The sequence below is a fragment of the Bufo gargarizans genome, chromosome 5, assembly GCF_014858855.1.
Source record: "Bufo gargarizans isolate SCDJY-AF-19 chromosome 5, ASM1485885v1, whole genome shotgun sequence".
In the NCBI taxonomy this organism is placed as follows: Eukaryota; Metazoa; Chordata; class Amphibia; order Anura; family Bufonidae; genus Bufo; species Bufo gargarizans.
The window spans coordinates 204,865,212-204,885,297 of NC_058084.1; the positions used below are offsets into that span (position 1 = coordinate 204,865,212).

The 20,086-nt window shown below is 43.1% G+C and overlaps 1 protein-coding gene across 1 annotated transcript in view; it reads left to right on the top strand.

Annotated features, from left to right (window-relative positions):
* BBS9 (Bardet-Biedl syndrome 9) overlaps positions 1-17,481 on the top strand; it is a 394,796-nt gene extending 377,315 nt beyond the window's left edge. The window contains 2 exon segments of the mRNA XM_044293961.1: positions 4,199-4,421; positions 14,259-17,481. Of these exon segments, the coding sequence (XP_044149896.1) occupies positions 4,199-4,421; positions 14,259-14,299 (264 nt within the window). The 3' untranslated portion in view covers positions 14,300-17,481.
* The last annotated feature ends 2,605 nt before the right edge of the window (positions 17,482-20,086 follow it).

A 20,086-nucleotide genomic window follows, 5' to 3' on the forward strand; every position in this document is an offset into this window, starting at 1 on the left:
CTGCGTACAGATCGGGGAGAAGGCTTTACGCCTCTTTGCAACCTCAGCAGAGTAGTCCCCAAACAGCAATACTTTCGCCCCTCTCAGCGTGACAGGGCCTTTGCACGCTTTAAAAGCTCTGAGGATGGCCTCTTTTTCAGAGTAGTCCAAGTAGCGCATTATGACCTGTCTAGGTCTGGAAGGTTCTACTTTACAAAGGCGCAAAATTCCCAGGGCACTAGGTAGTTCGGTTTCGCAGATGGCCAACAGATCACCAACCGGGATCGCCTCCCGCAGCCCCACTAGTCTCAAATTGTTGCGCCTGGAGCGGTTTTCCAAGTCCTCCATCTTTTCACATAGTCTCTTATTTTCTGTAAGGACTTTTTGTAACTTGTGAAGGATAGATTCTGTAGTGTCCTCCATCACTTGTATTCTGGACTCGGCTACATCCAGTCTGGTATCATGCTGCTGGACGGTTTCCTGCAGTTGTTGCATAACATGAGTGACTGAGGAGGCCAGAGTCTCCCGCAGGTCAGGAGCTAAGTGTGCAGCAACCTCCACTGCAAGCACTTTATAATCAATGTGTCTTATGTGGGAGTCCGGCATGAGATTCCGTACCTCGTTCCCATCGTTCGACTGCTCCAGCGAGGTTGGGGCCACGACACCGTCCGCCGTTTCTGAGCTCGGCACCATGTTGGTGGGCACTGCGTCTTCTTGCAGCGGCGAAGAAAGCACTCTGCTCTTCAGTTTTTTGCCCATGCTTACAAGGTACCGATCCATGCAGCGTGGTCGGACCCTATGTTCCCCCTCACCACACCAGAAAAGAGGGTGCACGGGCAGTATGTCTCGGTTTGCGGCAGGTAGCTGGGGAGCTCACTTTCCAAGCGACTTCACATGGCGGCGCTGGAACCGGAAGTCCCTCTTCCCTGTTTGACCAATTCATTTGTTTGCATTTCATATATTTTACAGCTAAATTGATTGCCCATGTCCTAATTTTGTTTTGTCGGCATTGGAAGAGTTAACCTACCAAAGAAAGGTGGTGACCATAAAAGATTATTGCTGAGCTTTGAGGCTTTTTGGTTCTTTACTATAAATATCCGATACCACCCAGGAATAAATCGTAGACATAATTTGATTTACTAGTATTTATTTTCATGTCTACCCTTGGAAAGCAGTGTATGGGGAATTTATCATTACTTGTGTGCCAGTTTTTTGGTGTCCAAAAGTTGAAAATGTTGGGGCTTGCAATATTTACACTAAAATTAGTGACTTCTTTCACTTCTCGACCGTTTTACCAAGGGATGAGAAAAGTAGGGATGAGTAAATGGGAAGGGGTAGGGCCAACAAGCTTCCACAAGATTCCCCAATTTTATTAAGAGGCATGCTGCATTTTAAGAGGCATGCTGCAAATTTGCTGCATTTACTCCAACAACCCTTATTTTAAGGCTGGCTAATGAAACAGCAATCTTAATAAATTTGCTTTTTAATATGCTATATAAAAACATATCCTAAATTTTTTAATTTCACATTCAGCACTGACTTCTTTCCCACCTTCACTGGTTGATATACAGTTGTGCTCAAAATAATAGCAGTCAGACATCACTAACCTGATCAATCACTGTTTTTGGTAGAAATTATATTTCTACATGGCAAATAATTTACTAGCAGGTGTAGTAGAGTAATAGAAACCCAACAGTCATGACATGCATGCTGCTGATTCTGTGTAATTGAATCACTAATTGAAAGGGGCATGTTCAAAATGCTGCTCAGCTAAAATGATCACAAATGTTTCAACATGGCAAACAAAACCTGAAAGACATGGAGGAAAGTAAAAATCTACTATTCAAATGGATAGAAGAATAGCCAAAATGGCAAGGACTCAGCCAACAAGCATCTCCAGGAAGATCAAAGAAGGTCCAAAGTTACATGTGAGTACTGTTACAATTAGAAGACGCCCATGTAAAGCAAAGCTATCTGAAAGAAGCCCCCGCAAAGTCTCACTGTTGAAAAAAAGACATGTGCTGAAGAGGTTACAATTTGCCAAAGAGCACATTGACTGGCCTAAAGAATAATTTTGTGGACTGATGAAAGTAATGCTCCATTTACACGTCCGCAACGTGTTTTGCGGATCCACAGATCCGCGGATCCGCAAAACACGGACAACGGCAATGTGCTTTCCGCATTTTGCGGACCGCACATTGCCGGCACTAATAGAATATGCCTGTTCTTGTCTGCAATTGAGGATAAGAATAGGACATGTTCTATTTTTTTGCTAAACGGAATTGCGGACCCGGAAGTGCGGATGCGCAATTCCGTTTCCGGGCAGCACATCGTGCTGCCGCATAGAAGTGAGTGGGTCCGCAATTCCATTCCGCAAAAATGTGGAATGAAATTGCGGACATGTGAATGGAGCCTAAGATTATTTTCAGGTCTAGTGGCCGGAGACAGTTTGTCAGACAACCCCCAAACACTGAATTCAAGCCACAGTACCCTGTGAAGACAGTGAAGCATGGTGGCGCAAGCATCAAGATATAGGGATGTTTCTCATACTACGGTGTTGGGCCTATTTATCGCATACCAGGGATCATGGATCAGTTTGAATACATCAGAATACTTGAAGAGGCCATGCTTCCTTATGCTGAAGAGAAAATGCCCTTGAAATGGGTGTTCCAACAAGACAATGACCCCAAACACGCCAGTAAACGTGCAACATCTTGGTGCCAGACCAATAAGGTTGACGTTATGCAGTGGTCAGCCCAATCCCTGGATCTTAATCCAATAGAAAACATGTGGGGTGACATCAAAAATGCAGTTTCTAAAGCAAAACCAAGAAATAGAGAAGAACTGTGGAATGTAGTCCAATCGTCCTGGGCTGGAACACCTGTTCACAGGGGCCAGAAGTTGGTTGACTCCATGCAACACAGATGTACAGAAGTTCTCAGAAACAGTGGTTATACAACTAAATATTATTTAAGTGATTCAAAGGAAAGCTAAATCTTCAAACATTTTTCAGTTTATATAGTGAATGTTTGAGTTTGCAAAGAAGAATACAAACACTGCTATTTTTTTGAGCAGTCTAATATTCACTTTTCTTAATTTTTTTTTTAGAGGAACAACACAAATTTGATATATTTTTCTTCATGTTTTGATTTTGGAATAGAATGTGTAGTGTTCCTAATGCATTTGAGTGTATGGAAATAAAAGCTATTAGAAGGATTTAGAGCTTTGTTCACTTTTTTTTAAACACACTGCTATTATTTTGAACACAACTGTACCTATGAGAGTGCCGGACTTCACAAAGCAGATGTGAAACCAGCCTTAGGCTACTTTCACATTAGCGTTCGGGGCTCCGCTTGCGAGTTCCGTTTGAAGGCTCTCACAAGCGGCCCCGAACGGATCCGTCCTGCCCTAATGCATTCTGAGTGGATGCGGATCCGCTCAGAATGCATCAGTCTGGTACCATTTGGCCTCCGCTCCGCTCAGCAGGCGGACACCCGAACACTGCTTGGTGTCCGCCTGGCCGTGCAGAGGCAAACGGATCCTTCCAGACTTACAATGTAAGTCAATGGGGACGGATCCGTTTGACGTTGACACAATATGGCTCAATTTCAAATGGATCCGTCCCCCATTGACTTTCAATGTAAAGTCTGGACGGATCCGTCTGCGGCTACTTTCACACTTAGAATTTTTTCTAAAATATAATGCAGACGGATCTGTTCTGAACGGATCCCATCATCTTCATTATATAAACGGATCCGTCTGTGCAGACCCCAGACGGATCCGCTCTGAACGCAAGTGTGAAACCAGCCTTACACTGCACGATTTTGGGCCAGTTATCAGCAATACGAATGGTAGTTCCTGATACCTAACGCGTATAATCAAGCAGCCGATCCGCCCTAAGATCGGGCATTGTAATGCTACCCTTTGTTTCCTTTAGGGTTTACATTTGTCCTGTTACACTACAGATTCCTTCTTACAAATGTATTTCCTTTTGATTATTCTTACAGTATACAGAACCTTTGAAGACAATGTAAAAAGTCAGAATCCGTGCATACCCAATGAGGATATTGTTTTCAGTATATATGGGTAGAATGTATATTCATTATTTGTCTGGTCGTTCCAGCAATAACTGTCTTATATATCTTTTCGTTGTCTAGCACGGAATTTTAGTCTGTAGAGAAAAGCAAGCATTCTCATCGTATTTTCCTGTTTTAATTAGGGTTGGGAAGAATCGGTGGATGCGGCATTATCTCATCTCTTAAGGACGTGTTTATCTAAGAGTTCTAAAGAGCAGGCATTGAACCTCACCAGCCAGCTGAGCATTCCAAAAGATACATCCAAGCTGAAGAAACACATTACCTTATTGTGTGATAGACTGGCCAAAGGTGGCAGATTGTCTTTAAGTGCTGATTCTGGATCTCAACAGTCTGTTCTCATTCAAGGTAAATGTTTTTTGAAATATTAAACAACAGTGTGGTACCAATTCTTTTTTAGAGTTTAGTCATTGACATAATGCGTTATTATAAGGTACCTTGACATACAGTGATGTCAGACCAGTATTTCAAAACAAGTCCTTTAGGTTGACTACACAACAACCTTCACCACGCAACCAAAGATTGCTGTGTATCATTGCAGCCACACAACATAAGGGAAGTGAATGCGATCACAACATATCTTGAAAGTAATCGCAATCCCAGAATCGGAAAAGTCGCATTGAAACCCTAATCTCTTCCATTATGTTGTGTGCTAACACTGCTACACAGCAGTCTGTGAGTCCAATAGTGGGACCCACTTTTGGACTGATATTTGGGGACCCTTCTCCCGCCACCCACAACACCTTATAATCTTGGAGTGCATCGTCCCCTTTTTGTAATTATTACACTGCACTGTGTGGTCATGCGATGCTTGGCACAGCCAAAGTCATAATGTGGCCCTAGCCTTAGTGTGCATTTATAATGTGAAGTCCATTGTATAATATCCTAACACATAGTACATTTCAGGATATGCCTATTCAGCCTGTAATTGGCAGAGGTGGAATAGAAGTAGCAAGGGATCAGTGAGGCTATGGCTTTTTTTTAAAAGCTATGATTATGCTTTTCTGATGACGTTACCCTCATTTATTACCCATGTGCAATTTACTGTATGGTCGGAAAAAAAAGTTGACGTGATCCTGGGGGGCGGAGTTTCGCAGCCGAGCCACATGCAAGCTGCTCACTGAGCTCCGCTGCAGGCCTGCCCTAAGAGGGTAAATTATCAGCATCTGACCTCCAAACTGTGCTCTACACAAGGAGAGATCGAGTGCTTTATTAAGAGAACGCTGGCAGCTACAGCGCTTGAATCAGGCAAGATGGCGCAGGCAAAACAGAAAGACGTTTACGAGCCTCAGACTGAAGACTTGGAGGCTGATGGGGCAAATGAAGCGGAGGAGCCCTCCAGAGGATATATAAAACTTTACTCAAGGAACTGATGACACAATCACTGGATCCCTGCTACGTGAATTAAAAGATATCAAACAAGACTTAAAGGGGTTTTTCCATCTCAGACAATCGGGGCATATCGCTAGGATATGCCCCCATTGTCTGATAGGTGCGGGTCCCGCTGAGACCCACACCTACAATGAGAACAGAGCCAGGAAATGAACACGTGCCAGCCGCTCCCCATTTCTATGTGGCCGCCGAAAATAGCCGAGTGCTGGCTCGGCTATTGCTGTCTGCTCCATAGAAATGAATGCACGGTGCGCTCCCATTCACTTCTATGGGAGCAGCGCTTGGTGGTGGACGGACCCCGGGAAATCCGGGGTCCTCCAGCCACTGTGCTCCCTGCTTCATTCTCGTTGTAGGTGTGGGTCCCGGCCATGGGACCCACACCTATATGACAATCGGGCATATCCTAGCGATATGCCCCCATTGTCTGAGATGGGAATACCCCTTTAAGGCACATGCATTTCCGATTGGAGGCATTAGAGTCTACACAAACATCCTTGGTAGATTTTAATAATGAAGTCTCTCCTAATCTTGACAACTGCCAGGCCCATGTGAACCACCTATATTCCTATACCTGAATCGGTGATGCCTGATATGCCGAGCACATCCCTTACCACTATCTTCACAAACCTACTAGGCCAAGAGTCTGGAAATTTGGAGCTGGAGCGCGCCCACAGAGCGCTGCGCCCTACACCAAAGCAGAATGAAGCCCCAAGAGATATTATCTGTAAGTTGGTTCACTTCCAGACAAAATAAATATCCTAGCGGCCTCCAGATCGGCAACTCCAATTGTGTTTGAGGGATCGACTGTTTCCATCTACCAGGACCTCTCCTCCATGACGCTGCGCAAGCGGAACCATCTGAGGCTTCTGCTGGATATTCTTAGAAGTAGGAAAACCACTTATCGCTGGTTGTATCCATTTGGGTTGCTTATCAATTATCCTGGTCGCAAGCTAGTAGTTCGGTTCTTAGCCGACCTTCAGAGGGTATATGAAGCCCTAGACATAGAAGTTCTGGATATCGTGGACTGGAAAGGAAATCAAAGCACGAAGATCCTAGGAATGTTCATGCGTGAACGGAAAAGTACAATCATTATCAGATCACCTATACTTTAATCTATATACACAAAGGGAGGTTGGGATATCAATAGGGGAGAGACGGACTGTACGGTTTAATATTTCTTATAACATTTAAGAGTTTTCACCTACTGCAAAACATGTTCCTATACGTGTTATTATGTTTCTTCTATTTGCCCACCCTGTCTGTCTACTCCATACCACAACTTTCTCCTTGTCATCACAACAGGATTAGAGCAATACATCTAGGTGTAAATAATGATTCACACATGAGGCTTCCCTATCAATGGATTCAAGCATCTTGTTAAGGTGCACTCTCCCTAGGTTATTATGAGATTTTATCGTATGACCCCCTACCCCCATTATAACTGATATGGCTGATGTTAAAGTCTGTACCTTTAATGTAAAAGGGTTGAATGCACCAGCAAAGATGAGCCAAATTTGCAGATTCTTGAACAAGTATAAAGTAGGAATAGCCTTGTTGCAGGAAACACACTTTAGACATAAACATGTTCCTACTCTATCTCATTTGCAATATAGCCAGTGGTTTCATAGCACATCCCCTCAATCAGCCTCCAAGTCGCTCCCCTTTGCTCTGGCTTCATCCCAAATTGACCCTGATAGGGAGTTATAGGCTCACAGATGCTCACCCAGGGAAACATATATGCCCCAAACGTTCACCATTTTCACTGGCTATGTAAGGTATTGATGATGATCAGAGATTTCCATTATCCAGGTTCCATTATCCTGGGCGGAGATTTGAATCTAGCACTAGAGCCGTCTGTGGGTTCCTCCGGCCTCTCCACTTTCATCTCCAAGGTGGCTCTGGATAGGTTGCGGGCATCCATGGCAGACTATACCCTAGTGGATGCCTGGAAACTGTTGCACCCTAGGGACAGGGACTACTCCTTTTGCTCCCACCTCCATCAATCATATCACCGGCTAGATTACCTGTTTGGTCCTCCACAACAATTACACCTCTGCCAAAAATTTGAAATAGGTAATATAGTTTTGTCAGACCATGCGCAGTTTTTTCTTAATTACAATTTACAGGATATCCCTAAAACATCTTATAGGTGTAGACTAAATTGCATCCTTTTGCGTGCAGGGAAAAATATAAAAAGCAAATAGAGGAAGCTCTACAAGATTATTTTAGAATGAATGACTCCCCAGACATATCTAAAGGCCTATTATGGGAGGCCCACAAGCCGGTTATTAGGGGACACTTCATAGCTCTAGGAGCCCATATTAATAAACTTAGACAACAAACCTGTTTAAAGGTACAAGATAAGATTGCACAATTAGAGAAATCCCACAAAAATAAGTTATCCCCTGATGTGCTTGAGCAATTGAACCAGGCACGTAAAGAATTGAAAAATGTATTAAATGATAACACTGCTAAACTGTTCCTCTCCACCCAATTCAAATACTATACCCACGGAAGCAATCTTCCAAACTATTGATGGCGCAGATTAAGAAGAGGAAAGCCAGCTCACATATCTCAGCAATTTAAAATTCCACAGCACAGCTCCTGCATACTATGGAGCGTATAGCACAGTAATTTAGCGAGTACTACAGTGGCTTATACAATGTTAGGACCCAGACCTCCCAAACAGAGAGAGACTCGTGCAGAGGAATTATTGACACCTCGCTCTCTTCCCTCTCACTCGCTAAACCTTTACTATGACTGAATTAGAATCTCCAGCGAATAAATCCCCTGGCCCTGATGGGTTCCCGATCCCATATTACAAGACCTTTCGGCCAATATTACTGCCTCGTCTGTTGGATGTGTGCAATGCAGCCTTAATCCAATACAAATGTTGTGGAAGGCCCTGAAGTAAGCAGTTCATGGGAGGAAACCCACCAACCAACACAAGCTGTTTTGTACAGAGGAGTGGGCTAACATTCCTCTAAAGGGATTTGAAAGACTAATCAACAATTACTGAAAATGGTTAGTTCCAGCTATCGCTGCACAAGGGAGTCACACCAGGTAGTGAAAGCAAAGGTTCACATACTTTTGCCACTCACTGACGTGATATTTGATCATTTTCCTCAATAACTAAATGACCAAGTCTAATATTTTTGTATCTTTATCTACTTTTATGACTTGTGTAAAAATGTGATGTAGTTCTAGGTCACATTTATGCAGAAACACAGAAAATTCTGAGGGGTCCAAAAACTTTCAAGCACTACTGTAGATAATCCCTTTATAGATGTAAAGAAAAAAAAAATACTAAAAATAACTGAAATTGACCTCAAACATTTCCCTTTCTACCAGAGAAGTATTGAATATACAAATTCATTTCATGGCCTCTTAACAATCTCAACAGCGTGTTGAGTTTTTGGAATGTTTCCCATATTCCACTATTGCAAAGTGGATATGAAAAGTCAGAGGACTTGTAAATAATATCCCCTTCAATCTGTTTAAAGAGTAATGACCGTGATGAGAGTCAACATCCTCCTGGGATAGCAAAACCCCTTTTCTCATGTTTGCTGATTGAGAGCTCACAATGGTGACCATTTTTATGGATGAACATTACCAATAAAAACAAGGGAAACCAACTTGATCATGTCGACTCTTGTATGTCATTCACATGTTTATTTACAGAGGAAAAAATTCTTAAGCCCATTTTATAGCCTGACGTGTTTTGGTCCATGGTGCCTATTGCAAGAATTCACATTTTGAAATGCTGAATTCTGAAAGTGATTTGTTTATGCTTTTTAGTTCTTGATCTAAGAAAAATAGTATTTTTTTTATTGCAGGACAGAAAACCCAAATTGGAGTTATCTTTTCATTTTGTATTTCTTTGTAGGGTAAATGGCCAAAGAATAGGAAAATATATTTCGATTTTGCTTATTTATTCTTGTTCCTAGCAGGTAGAGAGCTTTGCACTAATTGTACTTCTACTCTTGATACATTGGTAGTAATAACGTTTTACTATTTGTTATCAGCCTTACAAGGACCTGGCTGAACTCCTATTAAAAATCTAATTTAAATGGACATTAAACATATAAAAATCATTAAATACATGTATAAAATGGCCCTCTTGCAGGCAGAGAGGAGCCCTTTTTCCTGTCCTTGCCATCTTTGGCCGGAGACTGACTGTGTGCAATAGCATAGAGAAAAAAAGACAATGCAACAGCACCCTGCAAACCAGATAAAGTACAATAATGCCATAGTCACAAAAAATATTATAGTGCTAATGCTACGCTTATTTATAAAGTGAGATACTTGGCAAATACATTTTGTACAAAACCATCTGAGCCCGTCTGCCGAACGTCAAGGCGATCTCTGTAAGATGGGTCCCAACACTAAATACTACCTGTTATGCACCATAATGGCCGCCATAATGTTCAGGGAGTGTTGGATCCACATGCATGCTGGCTCCACTCTGCCTTTTACCATTTTTGGTGCCATAATGGCCTCCATTACCTACAAGGGATGCAGGTACCAACATGCATGCCGAGCCCACTCCATACCTTTCCTTGTGCCAGACAGCTTCCAATGAATGTAATGAGAGCAGGCCGCAGCTTAAGGCCCCATGCACACGGCCGTGTTTCACAGCCGTGTGCGGGCCGTGGAACCGCGGACTGGATCCCTCCTGAGAGCAGGAGCGCACGGCGTCACTGGTTGCTATGACGCCGTGCGCTCCCTGCTGCCGCCGCAATACAGTAATACACTGGTATGATCTATACCAGTGTATTACTGTACTGTGCCGGCAGCAGGGAGCGCACGGCGTCATAGCAACCAGTGACGCCGTGCGCTCCTGCTCTCAGGAGGGATCCAGGCCGCGGTTCCACGGCCCGCACACGGCTGTGTGCATGGGGCCTTATACTGAAACAAATTAAAATCAGCCTATAGGGCAGACAGGCTAATCAGGAGTACACGACTCGCTGGAGTGCCACATCTCCAGCACTGTAAATCTGCAAAGAAAAGGGGGTTATTCAGCACATCCCAATACGCAGGTGCACGCTGCCATGGCTAAAAACAGAGAAAAAAAGACAATGCAACTGCACTCCGCAAACCAGATAAAATACAATAATGCCATAGTCACAACAAATATTATAGTGCTAACACTACACTTATTTATAAAGTGAGATGCTTAGCAAATACCATATTTTTCGCACTATAAGATGCACCGGCCCATGAGAGGCACCTAGGTTTTTGGGGAGGAAAATAAGAAAAGAAAAATTTTTTAACCAAAAGGTGTGCTTTTGGTAGGTTTGGAACTAATGGTGGTCTGTGGAGGGCACTATTACTGGGGATCTGTGAATGGTACTGTTATGGGGGGATCTGTGAAGGACACTGTTATGGGGGATCTGTGGATGACGCACTGTTATGGGGGGGATCTGTGGATGACGCACTGTTATGGGGATCTGTGGATGACGCACTGTTATGGGGGGATCTGTGGATGACAGACACTGTTATGGGGGATCTGTGGATGACGGACACTGTTATGGGGGGATCTGTGGATGACGGACACTGTTATGGGGGATCTGTGGATGACGGACACTGTTATGGGGGAATCTGTGGATGACTTACACTGTTATGGTGGGATCTTTGGATGACGGACACTGTTATGGGGGATCTGTGGATGATGGACACTGTTATGGGGGGGATCTGTGGATGACGGACACTGTTATGGGGGGATCTGTGGATGACGGACACTGTTATGGGGGGATCTGTGGATGACGGACACTGTTACAAATATTAAATGTCTTATTCAATTAAAAGTGATTAAACATGCCCCCTCACTCCTAATATTACCGTACATCCTAACAGCTTCTGTACAATGCAGGCAGGCAAGCTGGACGGCCGGCACGTCACTCACTGACGTCACTTGCCTGCGCCGCTTGCTTCATTCATAAAGTAGGCGGCGCAGGCACGTGACATCAGGGAGTTACGCTGCCGCCCGCCTGCCCAGCCTGCCTGCATTGTACAGAAGCTGTTAGAATGTACAGTAATATTAGGAGTGGGGGGGCATGTTTAATCACTTTTAATTGAATGAGACATTTTATATTTGTATTGTGCAGTACTGGAGCGGCGGGGCCGGAGTACAGTGACTGCATCGGCCCCGCCGCAATTGCTGGCCCCCAGCTCCTCCTCCCAGTCCCTCCCTGCTCACTCATACATCGCAGCCTGTGATGTAAAAATGTCAGCATTCGCCCCATAAGATGCAGGGGCATTTGCCCCCCATTTGGGGGGGGGGGGTGCATCTTATGGGGCGAAAAATGCGGTACATTTTGAACAAAACCATCTGAGCCCGTCTGCCGAACGTCAAGGCGATCTCTGTAAGACGGGTCCTAACACTAAATGCTACCTGTTATGCGCAATGTGCAATAGCATGACATCGCAAAACTGGAAGTTTGGTGAAAAGAGGACAGGCTTACTCCCCATTCACCGTAATAGAGTCCATAACCCGTATAGTCCTGAAGGATCTGCAGGAGAGAACCAGAGGAGCAGAGACAGGCGAGGATTGTATTGGGTGTTGCTTTCATTTTTCTTTGTGGTCAAATCTTTTCGAATTTTAGTGTAAAAATTATATGAAAATAAAGAAAAAAAGATCACTCTTAGTATAACCTTTACTTTGTGTAAACTACCCAGCTTTTCCAAGACCCTGATAGGCTAATATGACTAGCTATGGCACAATTATGGCAGCTGGAAGTTGGTATTATTTAAGTACATTTAGTATTCAGCAGGCCCTATTACTGCTCCCTATGCTGTTACCCAGCTTTCCCGGGATCCTAAAAGGCAAATATTGTGAGCAAGAATGAGGATTTATTTAGATACAATTAATATTCATCAGTCCTATTACAGATCTGCATGCTATGTCACCTAGCTTTTCCATGATCCTGAAAGGAATATATGGAATGCTATTGCATAATTTGGAAGCAAATATTGGAATTTAGTTAGGTATATTTAGTATTCAGCAATCCATATTGCAGCTCCACATGCTATGTTACCTGGCTTTCCCAGGATCCTGAGAGGTAAATGTGGGAAGCTTTAGCACACAACTTTAGAATGAGAATGGGATTTTATTTAGGTAGATTTTGTATTTAGTGCTCCTCATGATATGTTACCCAGCTTTCCCAGGAACTAAGCAGCAATACAGGGATCGTGATTTATAGTGGTATAATTAAGCACATACTGTATGCCTTTCAGGAGCTTTGGAAAGCTGTAGAATTGTAATGGAGGCTTCATTTGGCTGTACAAACATTGCTGTCCTGATGCTATATGCCTGTGTACAATGGCATACATTACATATACTGCTTCTGTCACTGTATTAGTAAGATTGTTTCTGCCACAAAAACGCCTTGTACTGTTGTCACTGTGAGTCCGTGAGGTATAGCTGGCTGGTGTTACTGTGTGCACTACTACTGGCACTATTAATTCTACAGCTGGCACTGTATTTATTTACAGTGGCACTACTGGCATTGTACGCTCGCTGTGTAGACAGAGTATGAAGCCTAAACCCAGCCACTCCTCCTAAACTTTCTGGCTTACGTGCTCTAACATCAGAGGGGAGATGGAGGGGGAAAAAGACATGGCTGCAGCCTGAGAGAATAATACACCGATTTTTTGGGGTGTGCAGTTGTGATGTAGAACAGGAGTGGGACACGAAAAATAAGGAGATTGTTACATTTTGTCTTTTGTTCATTTTATTTGTTTGGATTCTGATTAAGTGCCCTTTAAAGGGGTTTTACCATCTCGCAGATTCATCCTCTCCTGCAGCCTGACTGCTGTTCACTTCCTGGGTTTCTGCTTCTGAGACTGGGCGGGCTTAGGCAGTTTGATTGATTGGCTGCCACGCCTCCTTATGACATCACCCCCATTCCTGCTCGTTCGTGTAGCTACTGTAGTATGAGTCATCACCTGCCGTGTGATGTTCCCCAACCAATCAGAGATCACCTTTCATCTCTCTCTGAACGTCTTCTCGCTGCAGGTCAGTCTCCGATGTCTGCGCTGAAAACAGAGCATGCGCGGCTCTGTTTTAGACGCGGCTATCGGAATAAAGCTTTGCGCATGCACGGCCTCCAGGCGTCATGCGCATTCATGTAATCAATGATCAGCCGACCTGGGGAAAGAAGTGCTTCTTCTGCGCAAGCGCGGCCCATGGAATTGCCTGAGAAGCAGTGGCCGTAACTAGGGGGAACCAAAGTGTAACACTGGGTAGGATGGAAGTAATTTTATCAAGAAAGGTGGGAATTTGCTAATGGATCATATTTGCAAAAATGATCACGGGCACATCAGTAACAAATTAAACTTGTGATGGGAATACCCCTTTAAATGCAACCTCATCCAAACGTGCATTAAAATTTGACTGGAGTGAAAGTAAAACATGTTTTGTTGTGCTCTGCAAACTATAGGTCCTTAAAATACAGGCAGTGATATGTCTACACAGTTTATGGGCAGGGGAACAGTGCCACTTCTTTGGCATCACTTCCCGCTCGCCAGCTATTGGCTGCTACTGTACCTCCCAGCCCTCCTGCTCAGTCACTCTGCATGTAATACTGAGAGCTCTCTGCTCCCATTCAAGGGATGTTCCCTGTCCTAATGCAGAAAATATCGAAAATAAATATGTAATAACATAAAATGTACAAGTTATGTTTTCTATTTTTTTTTTTTTCTTTTTTTTTTTTTTGCATGTTTTGTCATGAAATGTGGCATTTATTTATTTTTCTGTTTTTAATTTTTATATTTTTTTATTTTCTCCTTCAGGATTCAGTATGACATCACAGGTATCTCTGGACAATGAATAGTTGTCGTCCATTTGCAGTTTCTTAGTACTGTTATTTATTTTTAAAGTAATCCCACTCTGAACTGCAGTCGTGTGTCCTCACATTACACACTGGCATCAGAAGGAGGAATCGTGGACCCTCAGACTATGGATATAGAAGCTGGAAACTAACCTCAGAAGTAACGCTCATACTGTGGACTGCTTCAGCTGGAGATTTACTTGTGAATTCCAGAGGATGAATCACACTGACACTTATAAATTTCAGTTAACCTACAACCTCTAAGTTTGTTCTTTTTTATTATAATTATGTGTGTATGTTTTTTTTTACATAGTACGGTTTTAAAATTCGATAGTAAATACTCAATCATTAGTGTATAAAAGCTACAGATGGTTATAGTTAAAACCATCGATCTACCAAATAATAGTCAAATCATTTCTGCTTATGATCAATACTAATAGAAATCATCCTATGTTATCATGTACTTCCAGATTCAGGGCTGTGTATCATACAGTGAATCGTGATAACTGGGAATTTTACCATAGTAAATAGAGCGTATATACTGTAGTTTACACTTTACTATGAAGCCATAATGTGAGCACTTGCAGCACACGATATAACAGCAGCTTGCTGGTGATTTAGGATTTTATAGATCCCATTTAGTGCTCTTCTACAGGCAAGTTGCCTATTTTCTGCATATGTTATTCTTTTATACAGAATATCATTCAGTGGAACATACACTACAAGTATACTCTATTTGTATCAGAGCTGGGCACACAATGGTTATCTGATAGCACCTTCTAGGACTATGCTTAGAGTACTTTGCATTAAAGGGATAGAGCTGTATTACACTGGCATCGCTAACGACCGTTTGTAGTGACGCTTGTTAGTGATGATCTGGCAGTGTAATATTGCCGTTGATTACCCCATGAACAAGCAAGCGCTCGTTCATCAGGTAATCCAGATTTTGAAGCATGATTAAAAATTGTTTGCCAGCAGCAGATCATGCTGTCTAGTCACAGTCTGCTGCCTTTTAACAACTAGTCAGCATGGCAATGAGCGATGGCATAACAATCGCTCCTCCCCATACTCTGAATGAGATGCAAGTAATAACAATGGTCTCCTCCGCTGACAAGCAGGCGATTGCCGGGAAGGAAGGCTTCCCTCCCAACAATCGTTTGCATGATCTGTTATTGTAATACAGTCCCTAGTGCGGACTCTAGATGTAGATGACCTATGCTTAGAATAGCAATGTAGAAAGGATCGGCACTCACACGAGGTAGCTTTTTAGAATGCTGGATTTATTGTCGAAACGTGTCACTATTGATATGTGACAATAAATCCAGCATTCTAAAAAGCTACCTTGTGTGAGTGCCGGTCCTTTCTACATCGCTGTTTCCTGGGATGCCAGTCCATAGACACATGCACCACCACGCCATTACAGCGCAGTGTCGACCGGTGAACATTATGCTATGTTTAGAATAGGTCATCAATGTCAGATTGGTGGGGTTCTGACATTCAACACTCCACCAATCAGCTGCTCTCAGCAGCCACCAAAGCCAGAAATAACACAGTGGACGGAACCAGAATCATACACCGCCATCCATTTGTAGCAGCCAGTAACCTAGCATGACTATTACATGGATAGAGCTGTGTCCGGCTTTTATCTCGTTTTTTAGTTCCGGCAATGGCAGCTGCTGAGAACAATTGATTGGTGTCAGTGCCAAGTGTTAGTCCCCCACCACCCTGAAATTAAATAGGTTTTCTGATATATATATATATATATATATATATATAAACACAGTACATCTGATTGTCATCAATATATACATAATCTAAGCAAGTTTTAGGCAACAAAAATTATATTTACTCGTTTACCTAGTTCTGTTCTGGCCTCTTTGTTTACATGCAGTTGCAGAGCTGAGGGGCTTGTAACAACAATCTCTGAGGCTGTCAACAACCAAGACTGCCTTTCCCCTTCCCCTGTTCTGCAAAGGGAGGGAATAAACATGCTGCCCGGCCAGCATGTTGTTTGTGTATGACCACAAGTCCCAGCTGTACAGTACAATGACATTGCGGATACACAGGATCTTCCACCTACCTGTTCTTGTGCAATGCTGTGCAGACACTTTTTACAGCCCGCATAAGTCAGACCCGATCATTGTCAACTCTGTGTTTGCAGGGTGGGGAGGTAGGAAATATCCTGTGCAGAGCATTTGTTTCTTTACTGCCTGCAGAAGAGGAAACCCTGCAGCTGCTCAGTACCTGCGGCATAGCCTCCAACCCTGAGACTGTGCTGCTGATGATAGAAGCGGTTAAACTTTGCTGAAGAATACAGTGTGAGGGAAGACACTTGGCCGTCAGCTTAGCCAGCAGATCGGCAGTACAGGAGGTGTGGCTTATTGCTACAACCAGCACAGCCTTTACAGGGATGCTCCGTGCACAGAGACAGACCTGCTCCCTCAGGCTTGTGCACAGAACGCCATCAGAGCAGGGAAAGAAGCTGACATCACAGTTAATTTGATGTTCAGCTAAGTAGGAGAACAGGGTCTCTGGAGATTAAGTAAATTGAAAACCCCTTACATTTGATTAGTTAAAAACATACAAATAACAAAAAAATTACTTGGGCAACCCCTTAAATGACTTATCCTAAGCATAGGTTATCTATATCTACAGTCCAGACTTAACCTTTAAATGGGTTCTCTGGGCTTTTAGTATTGATAAATAAGGATGTCATCAATAACAGATCGGCGACTCCGGCACCCCCACTGATCAGCCATATGAAGGGAAGACGCATGCAGTGCTCGTGTGCCGCCTCACTTCTCTATTACTGCTCGCCATAGACACCAGGATGAGAGACAGTACACATGCACTGCGCACGCCTTCCCTTCATATAACTGATCGTCGTGAATGCCGGGTGTTGGACTCCTGCTGATCTGATATTGATGACCTATCCTGAGGATAGGTCATCAATATTAAAAGCCTGGAGAAACCCTTTAATTTTTTATATTTTTTTAGATAGCCATTTAATTACAAATTACTGCATATAGAATAATGACAAATACATTGTCCGTGAAAGCAGTGTATGTGTGAGAAATACGTCAGGTTGAACAGATTTCTTAGATTGCCATTTGATTTATTTATTTATTTTATTACCGCTTGTACTCCAAAATATTTTCTACCATTATTTAATTTAGATGCAAATAATAAATATTTGTTCCCATATTAAATGGTTTTGTGTTACTGTCTGATATTTATGTAGTGGATATCATATGTTGTTATATTATACAGAAAATGAAATTTTCTATGGTAATGTCTGTAAATAATATTTGCATATATCATATCCTAATGTCGCCACCTGATAATTATGCAAAGGTGAATGTGGTGCTCCCTTTTCTTACGTCACTTACACACTACTAGGTGTAACGGTTGTCCGCTGCAGAGCCCGACGATATCTCTGGTATCCAAAGACATGCTGGAAATCTGTAGAAAATAGACTTTTATATTATGCAAATTAACCCTTAGGTGCACCTCATTGGACCCAGATCCTCCGCTCCCTGTCTTCACTGAAGATATGACACTTTGATACAATGTAAAGTAGTCCGTGTACAGCTTGTATAACAGTGTAAATTTGGTGTGCCCTCAAAATAACTCAACACACAGCCATTACTGTATAAACCGCTGGCAACAAAAGTGAGTACACCCCTAAGTGAAAATGGCCAAATTGTGCCCAATTAGCCATTTTCCCTCCCCAGTGTCATGTGACTTGTTAGTGTTACAAGGTCTCAGGTGTGAATGGGGAGCAGATGTGTTAAATGTGGTGTTATTGCTCTCACACTCTCTCATATTGGTCACTGGGAGTTCAACATGGCAAATAACTCTCAGAGGATCTGAAAAAAGGAATTGTTGCTCTACATAAAGATGGCCTAGGCTGTAAAAGATTGCCAACAGCTGAAACTGAGCAGCAGCACGGTGGCCAAGACTATACAGCGGTTTAACAAGACATGTTCTACTGCAGAGGTTAAGGTGGTGGTGGGGGGGTCAGCCTGTCAGTGCTCAGACCATACGTCACACACTGCATCAAATTGGTCTGCATGGCTGTCGCCCCAGAATGGATCCTCTTCTAAAGATGAAAGCCCACAGTTTGCTGAAGACAAGCAGACTAAGAACATGGATTACTGGAACCATGTCTGTGGTCTGATGACACTAAGATAAAATTATTTGGTTCAGATGGTGTCAAGCGTGTGTGGTGGCAACCAGGTGAGGAGTACAAACGACAAGTGTGTCTGGCCTACAGTCAAGCATGGTGGCGGGATTGTCATGGTTTGGGGCTACATCAGTGCTGCCGGCTGTGGGGAGCTACAGTTTAATGGCGGAACAATGAATGCCAACATATTTTGTGACTTACTGAAGCAGAGCATGATCCCCTCCCTTCGGCTGAAACTGGGCAGCAGGGCAGTATTCTAACATTAAAACAACCCCAAACACACCTCCAAGACGACCACTGCCTTGCTAAAAAAAAAAAAAACTGAGGGTAAAGGTGCTGGACTGGTCCAGCATGTCTCCAGACCTAAACCCTATTGAGAATCTGTGGGGCATCCTCAAATGGAAGGTGGAGGAGCTCAAGGTCTCTAACATCCACCAGCTCCGTGATGTCCTCATGAAGGAGTGGAAGAGGATTCTAGTAGCAACCTTTGAGGCTCTAGTGAACTCAATACTCAAGAGAGTTAAGGCAGTGAGTGAAAATAATGGTGGCCACACAAAATATTCACATTTGGGCACAATTTGGCTATTTTCACTTAGGGATGTACTCACATTTGTTGCCAGAGGTTTAGACATTCATGGATGTGTGTTGAGTTATTTTGAGGGCACACCAAATGTACACTGTTATACAAGCTGTACACTGACTGACTACTTTACATTGTATCAAAGTCTTAGATCTTCAGTGTTGTCCCACGAAAAGATATAATACAATTTTTACTAAATTGTGAGGGGTGTACTCACTTTTGTGAGATACTGTATCTATCTAATGGAAATAATCAATTATTCCATCTACCTCATGTTATCAGTCTCATATCTATCTACACTCACCTAAAGAATTATTAGGAACACCTGTTCTATTTCTCATTAATGCAATTATCTAGTCAACCAATCACATGACAGTTGCTTCAATGCATGTAGGGTTGTGGTCCTGGTCAAGACAATCTCCTGAACTCCAAACTGAATGTCAGAATGGGAAAGAAAGGTGGGCTACAACAGCAGAAGACCCCACCGGGTACCACTCATCTCCACTACAAATAGGAAATAGAGGCTACAATTTGCACAAGATCACCAAAATTGGACTGTTGAAGACTGGAAAATTTTTGCCTGGTGTGATGAGTCTCGATTTCTGTTGAGACATTCAAATGGTAGAGTCCGAATTTGGTGTAAACAGAATGAGAACATGTATCCATCAAGCCTTGTTACCACTGAGAAGGCTGGTGGTGGTGGTGTAATGGTGTGGGGGATGTTTTCTGGGCACACTTTAGGCCCCTTAGTGCCAATTGGCCATCGTTTAAATGCCACAGGCTACCTGAGCATTGTTTCTGACCATGTCCATCCCTTCATGACCACCATGTACCCATCCTCTAATGGCTACTTCCAGCAGGATAATACACCATGTCACAAAGCTCGAATCATTTCAAATTGGTTTCTTAAACATGACAATGCGTTCACTGTACTAAAATGGCCCGCACAGTCACCAGATCTCAACCCAATAGAGCATCTTTGGGATGTGGTGGAGCGGGAGCTTCGTGCCCTGGATGTGCATCC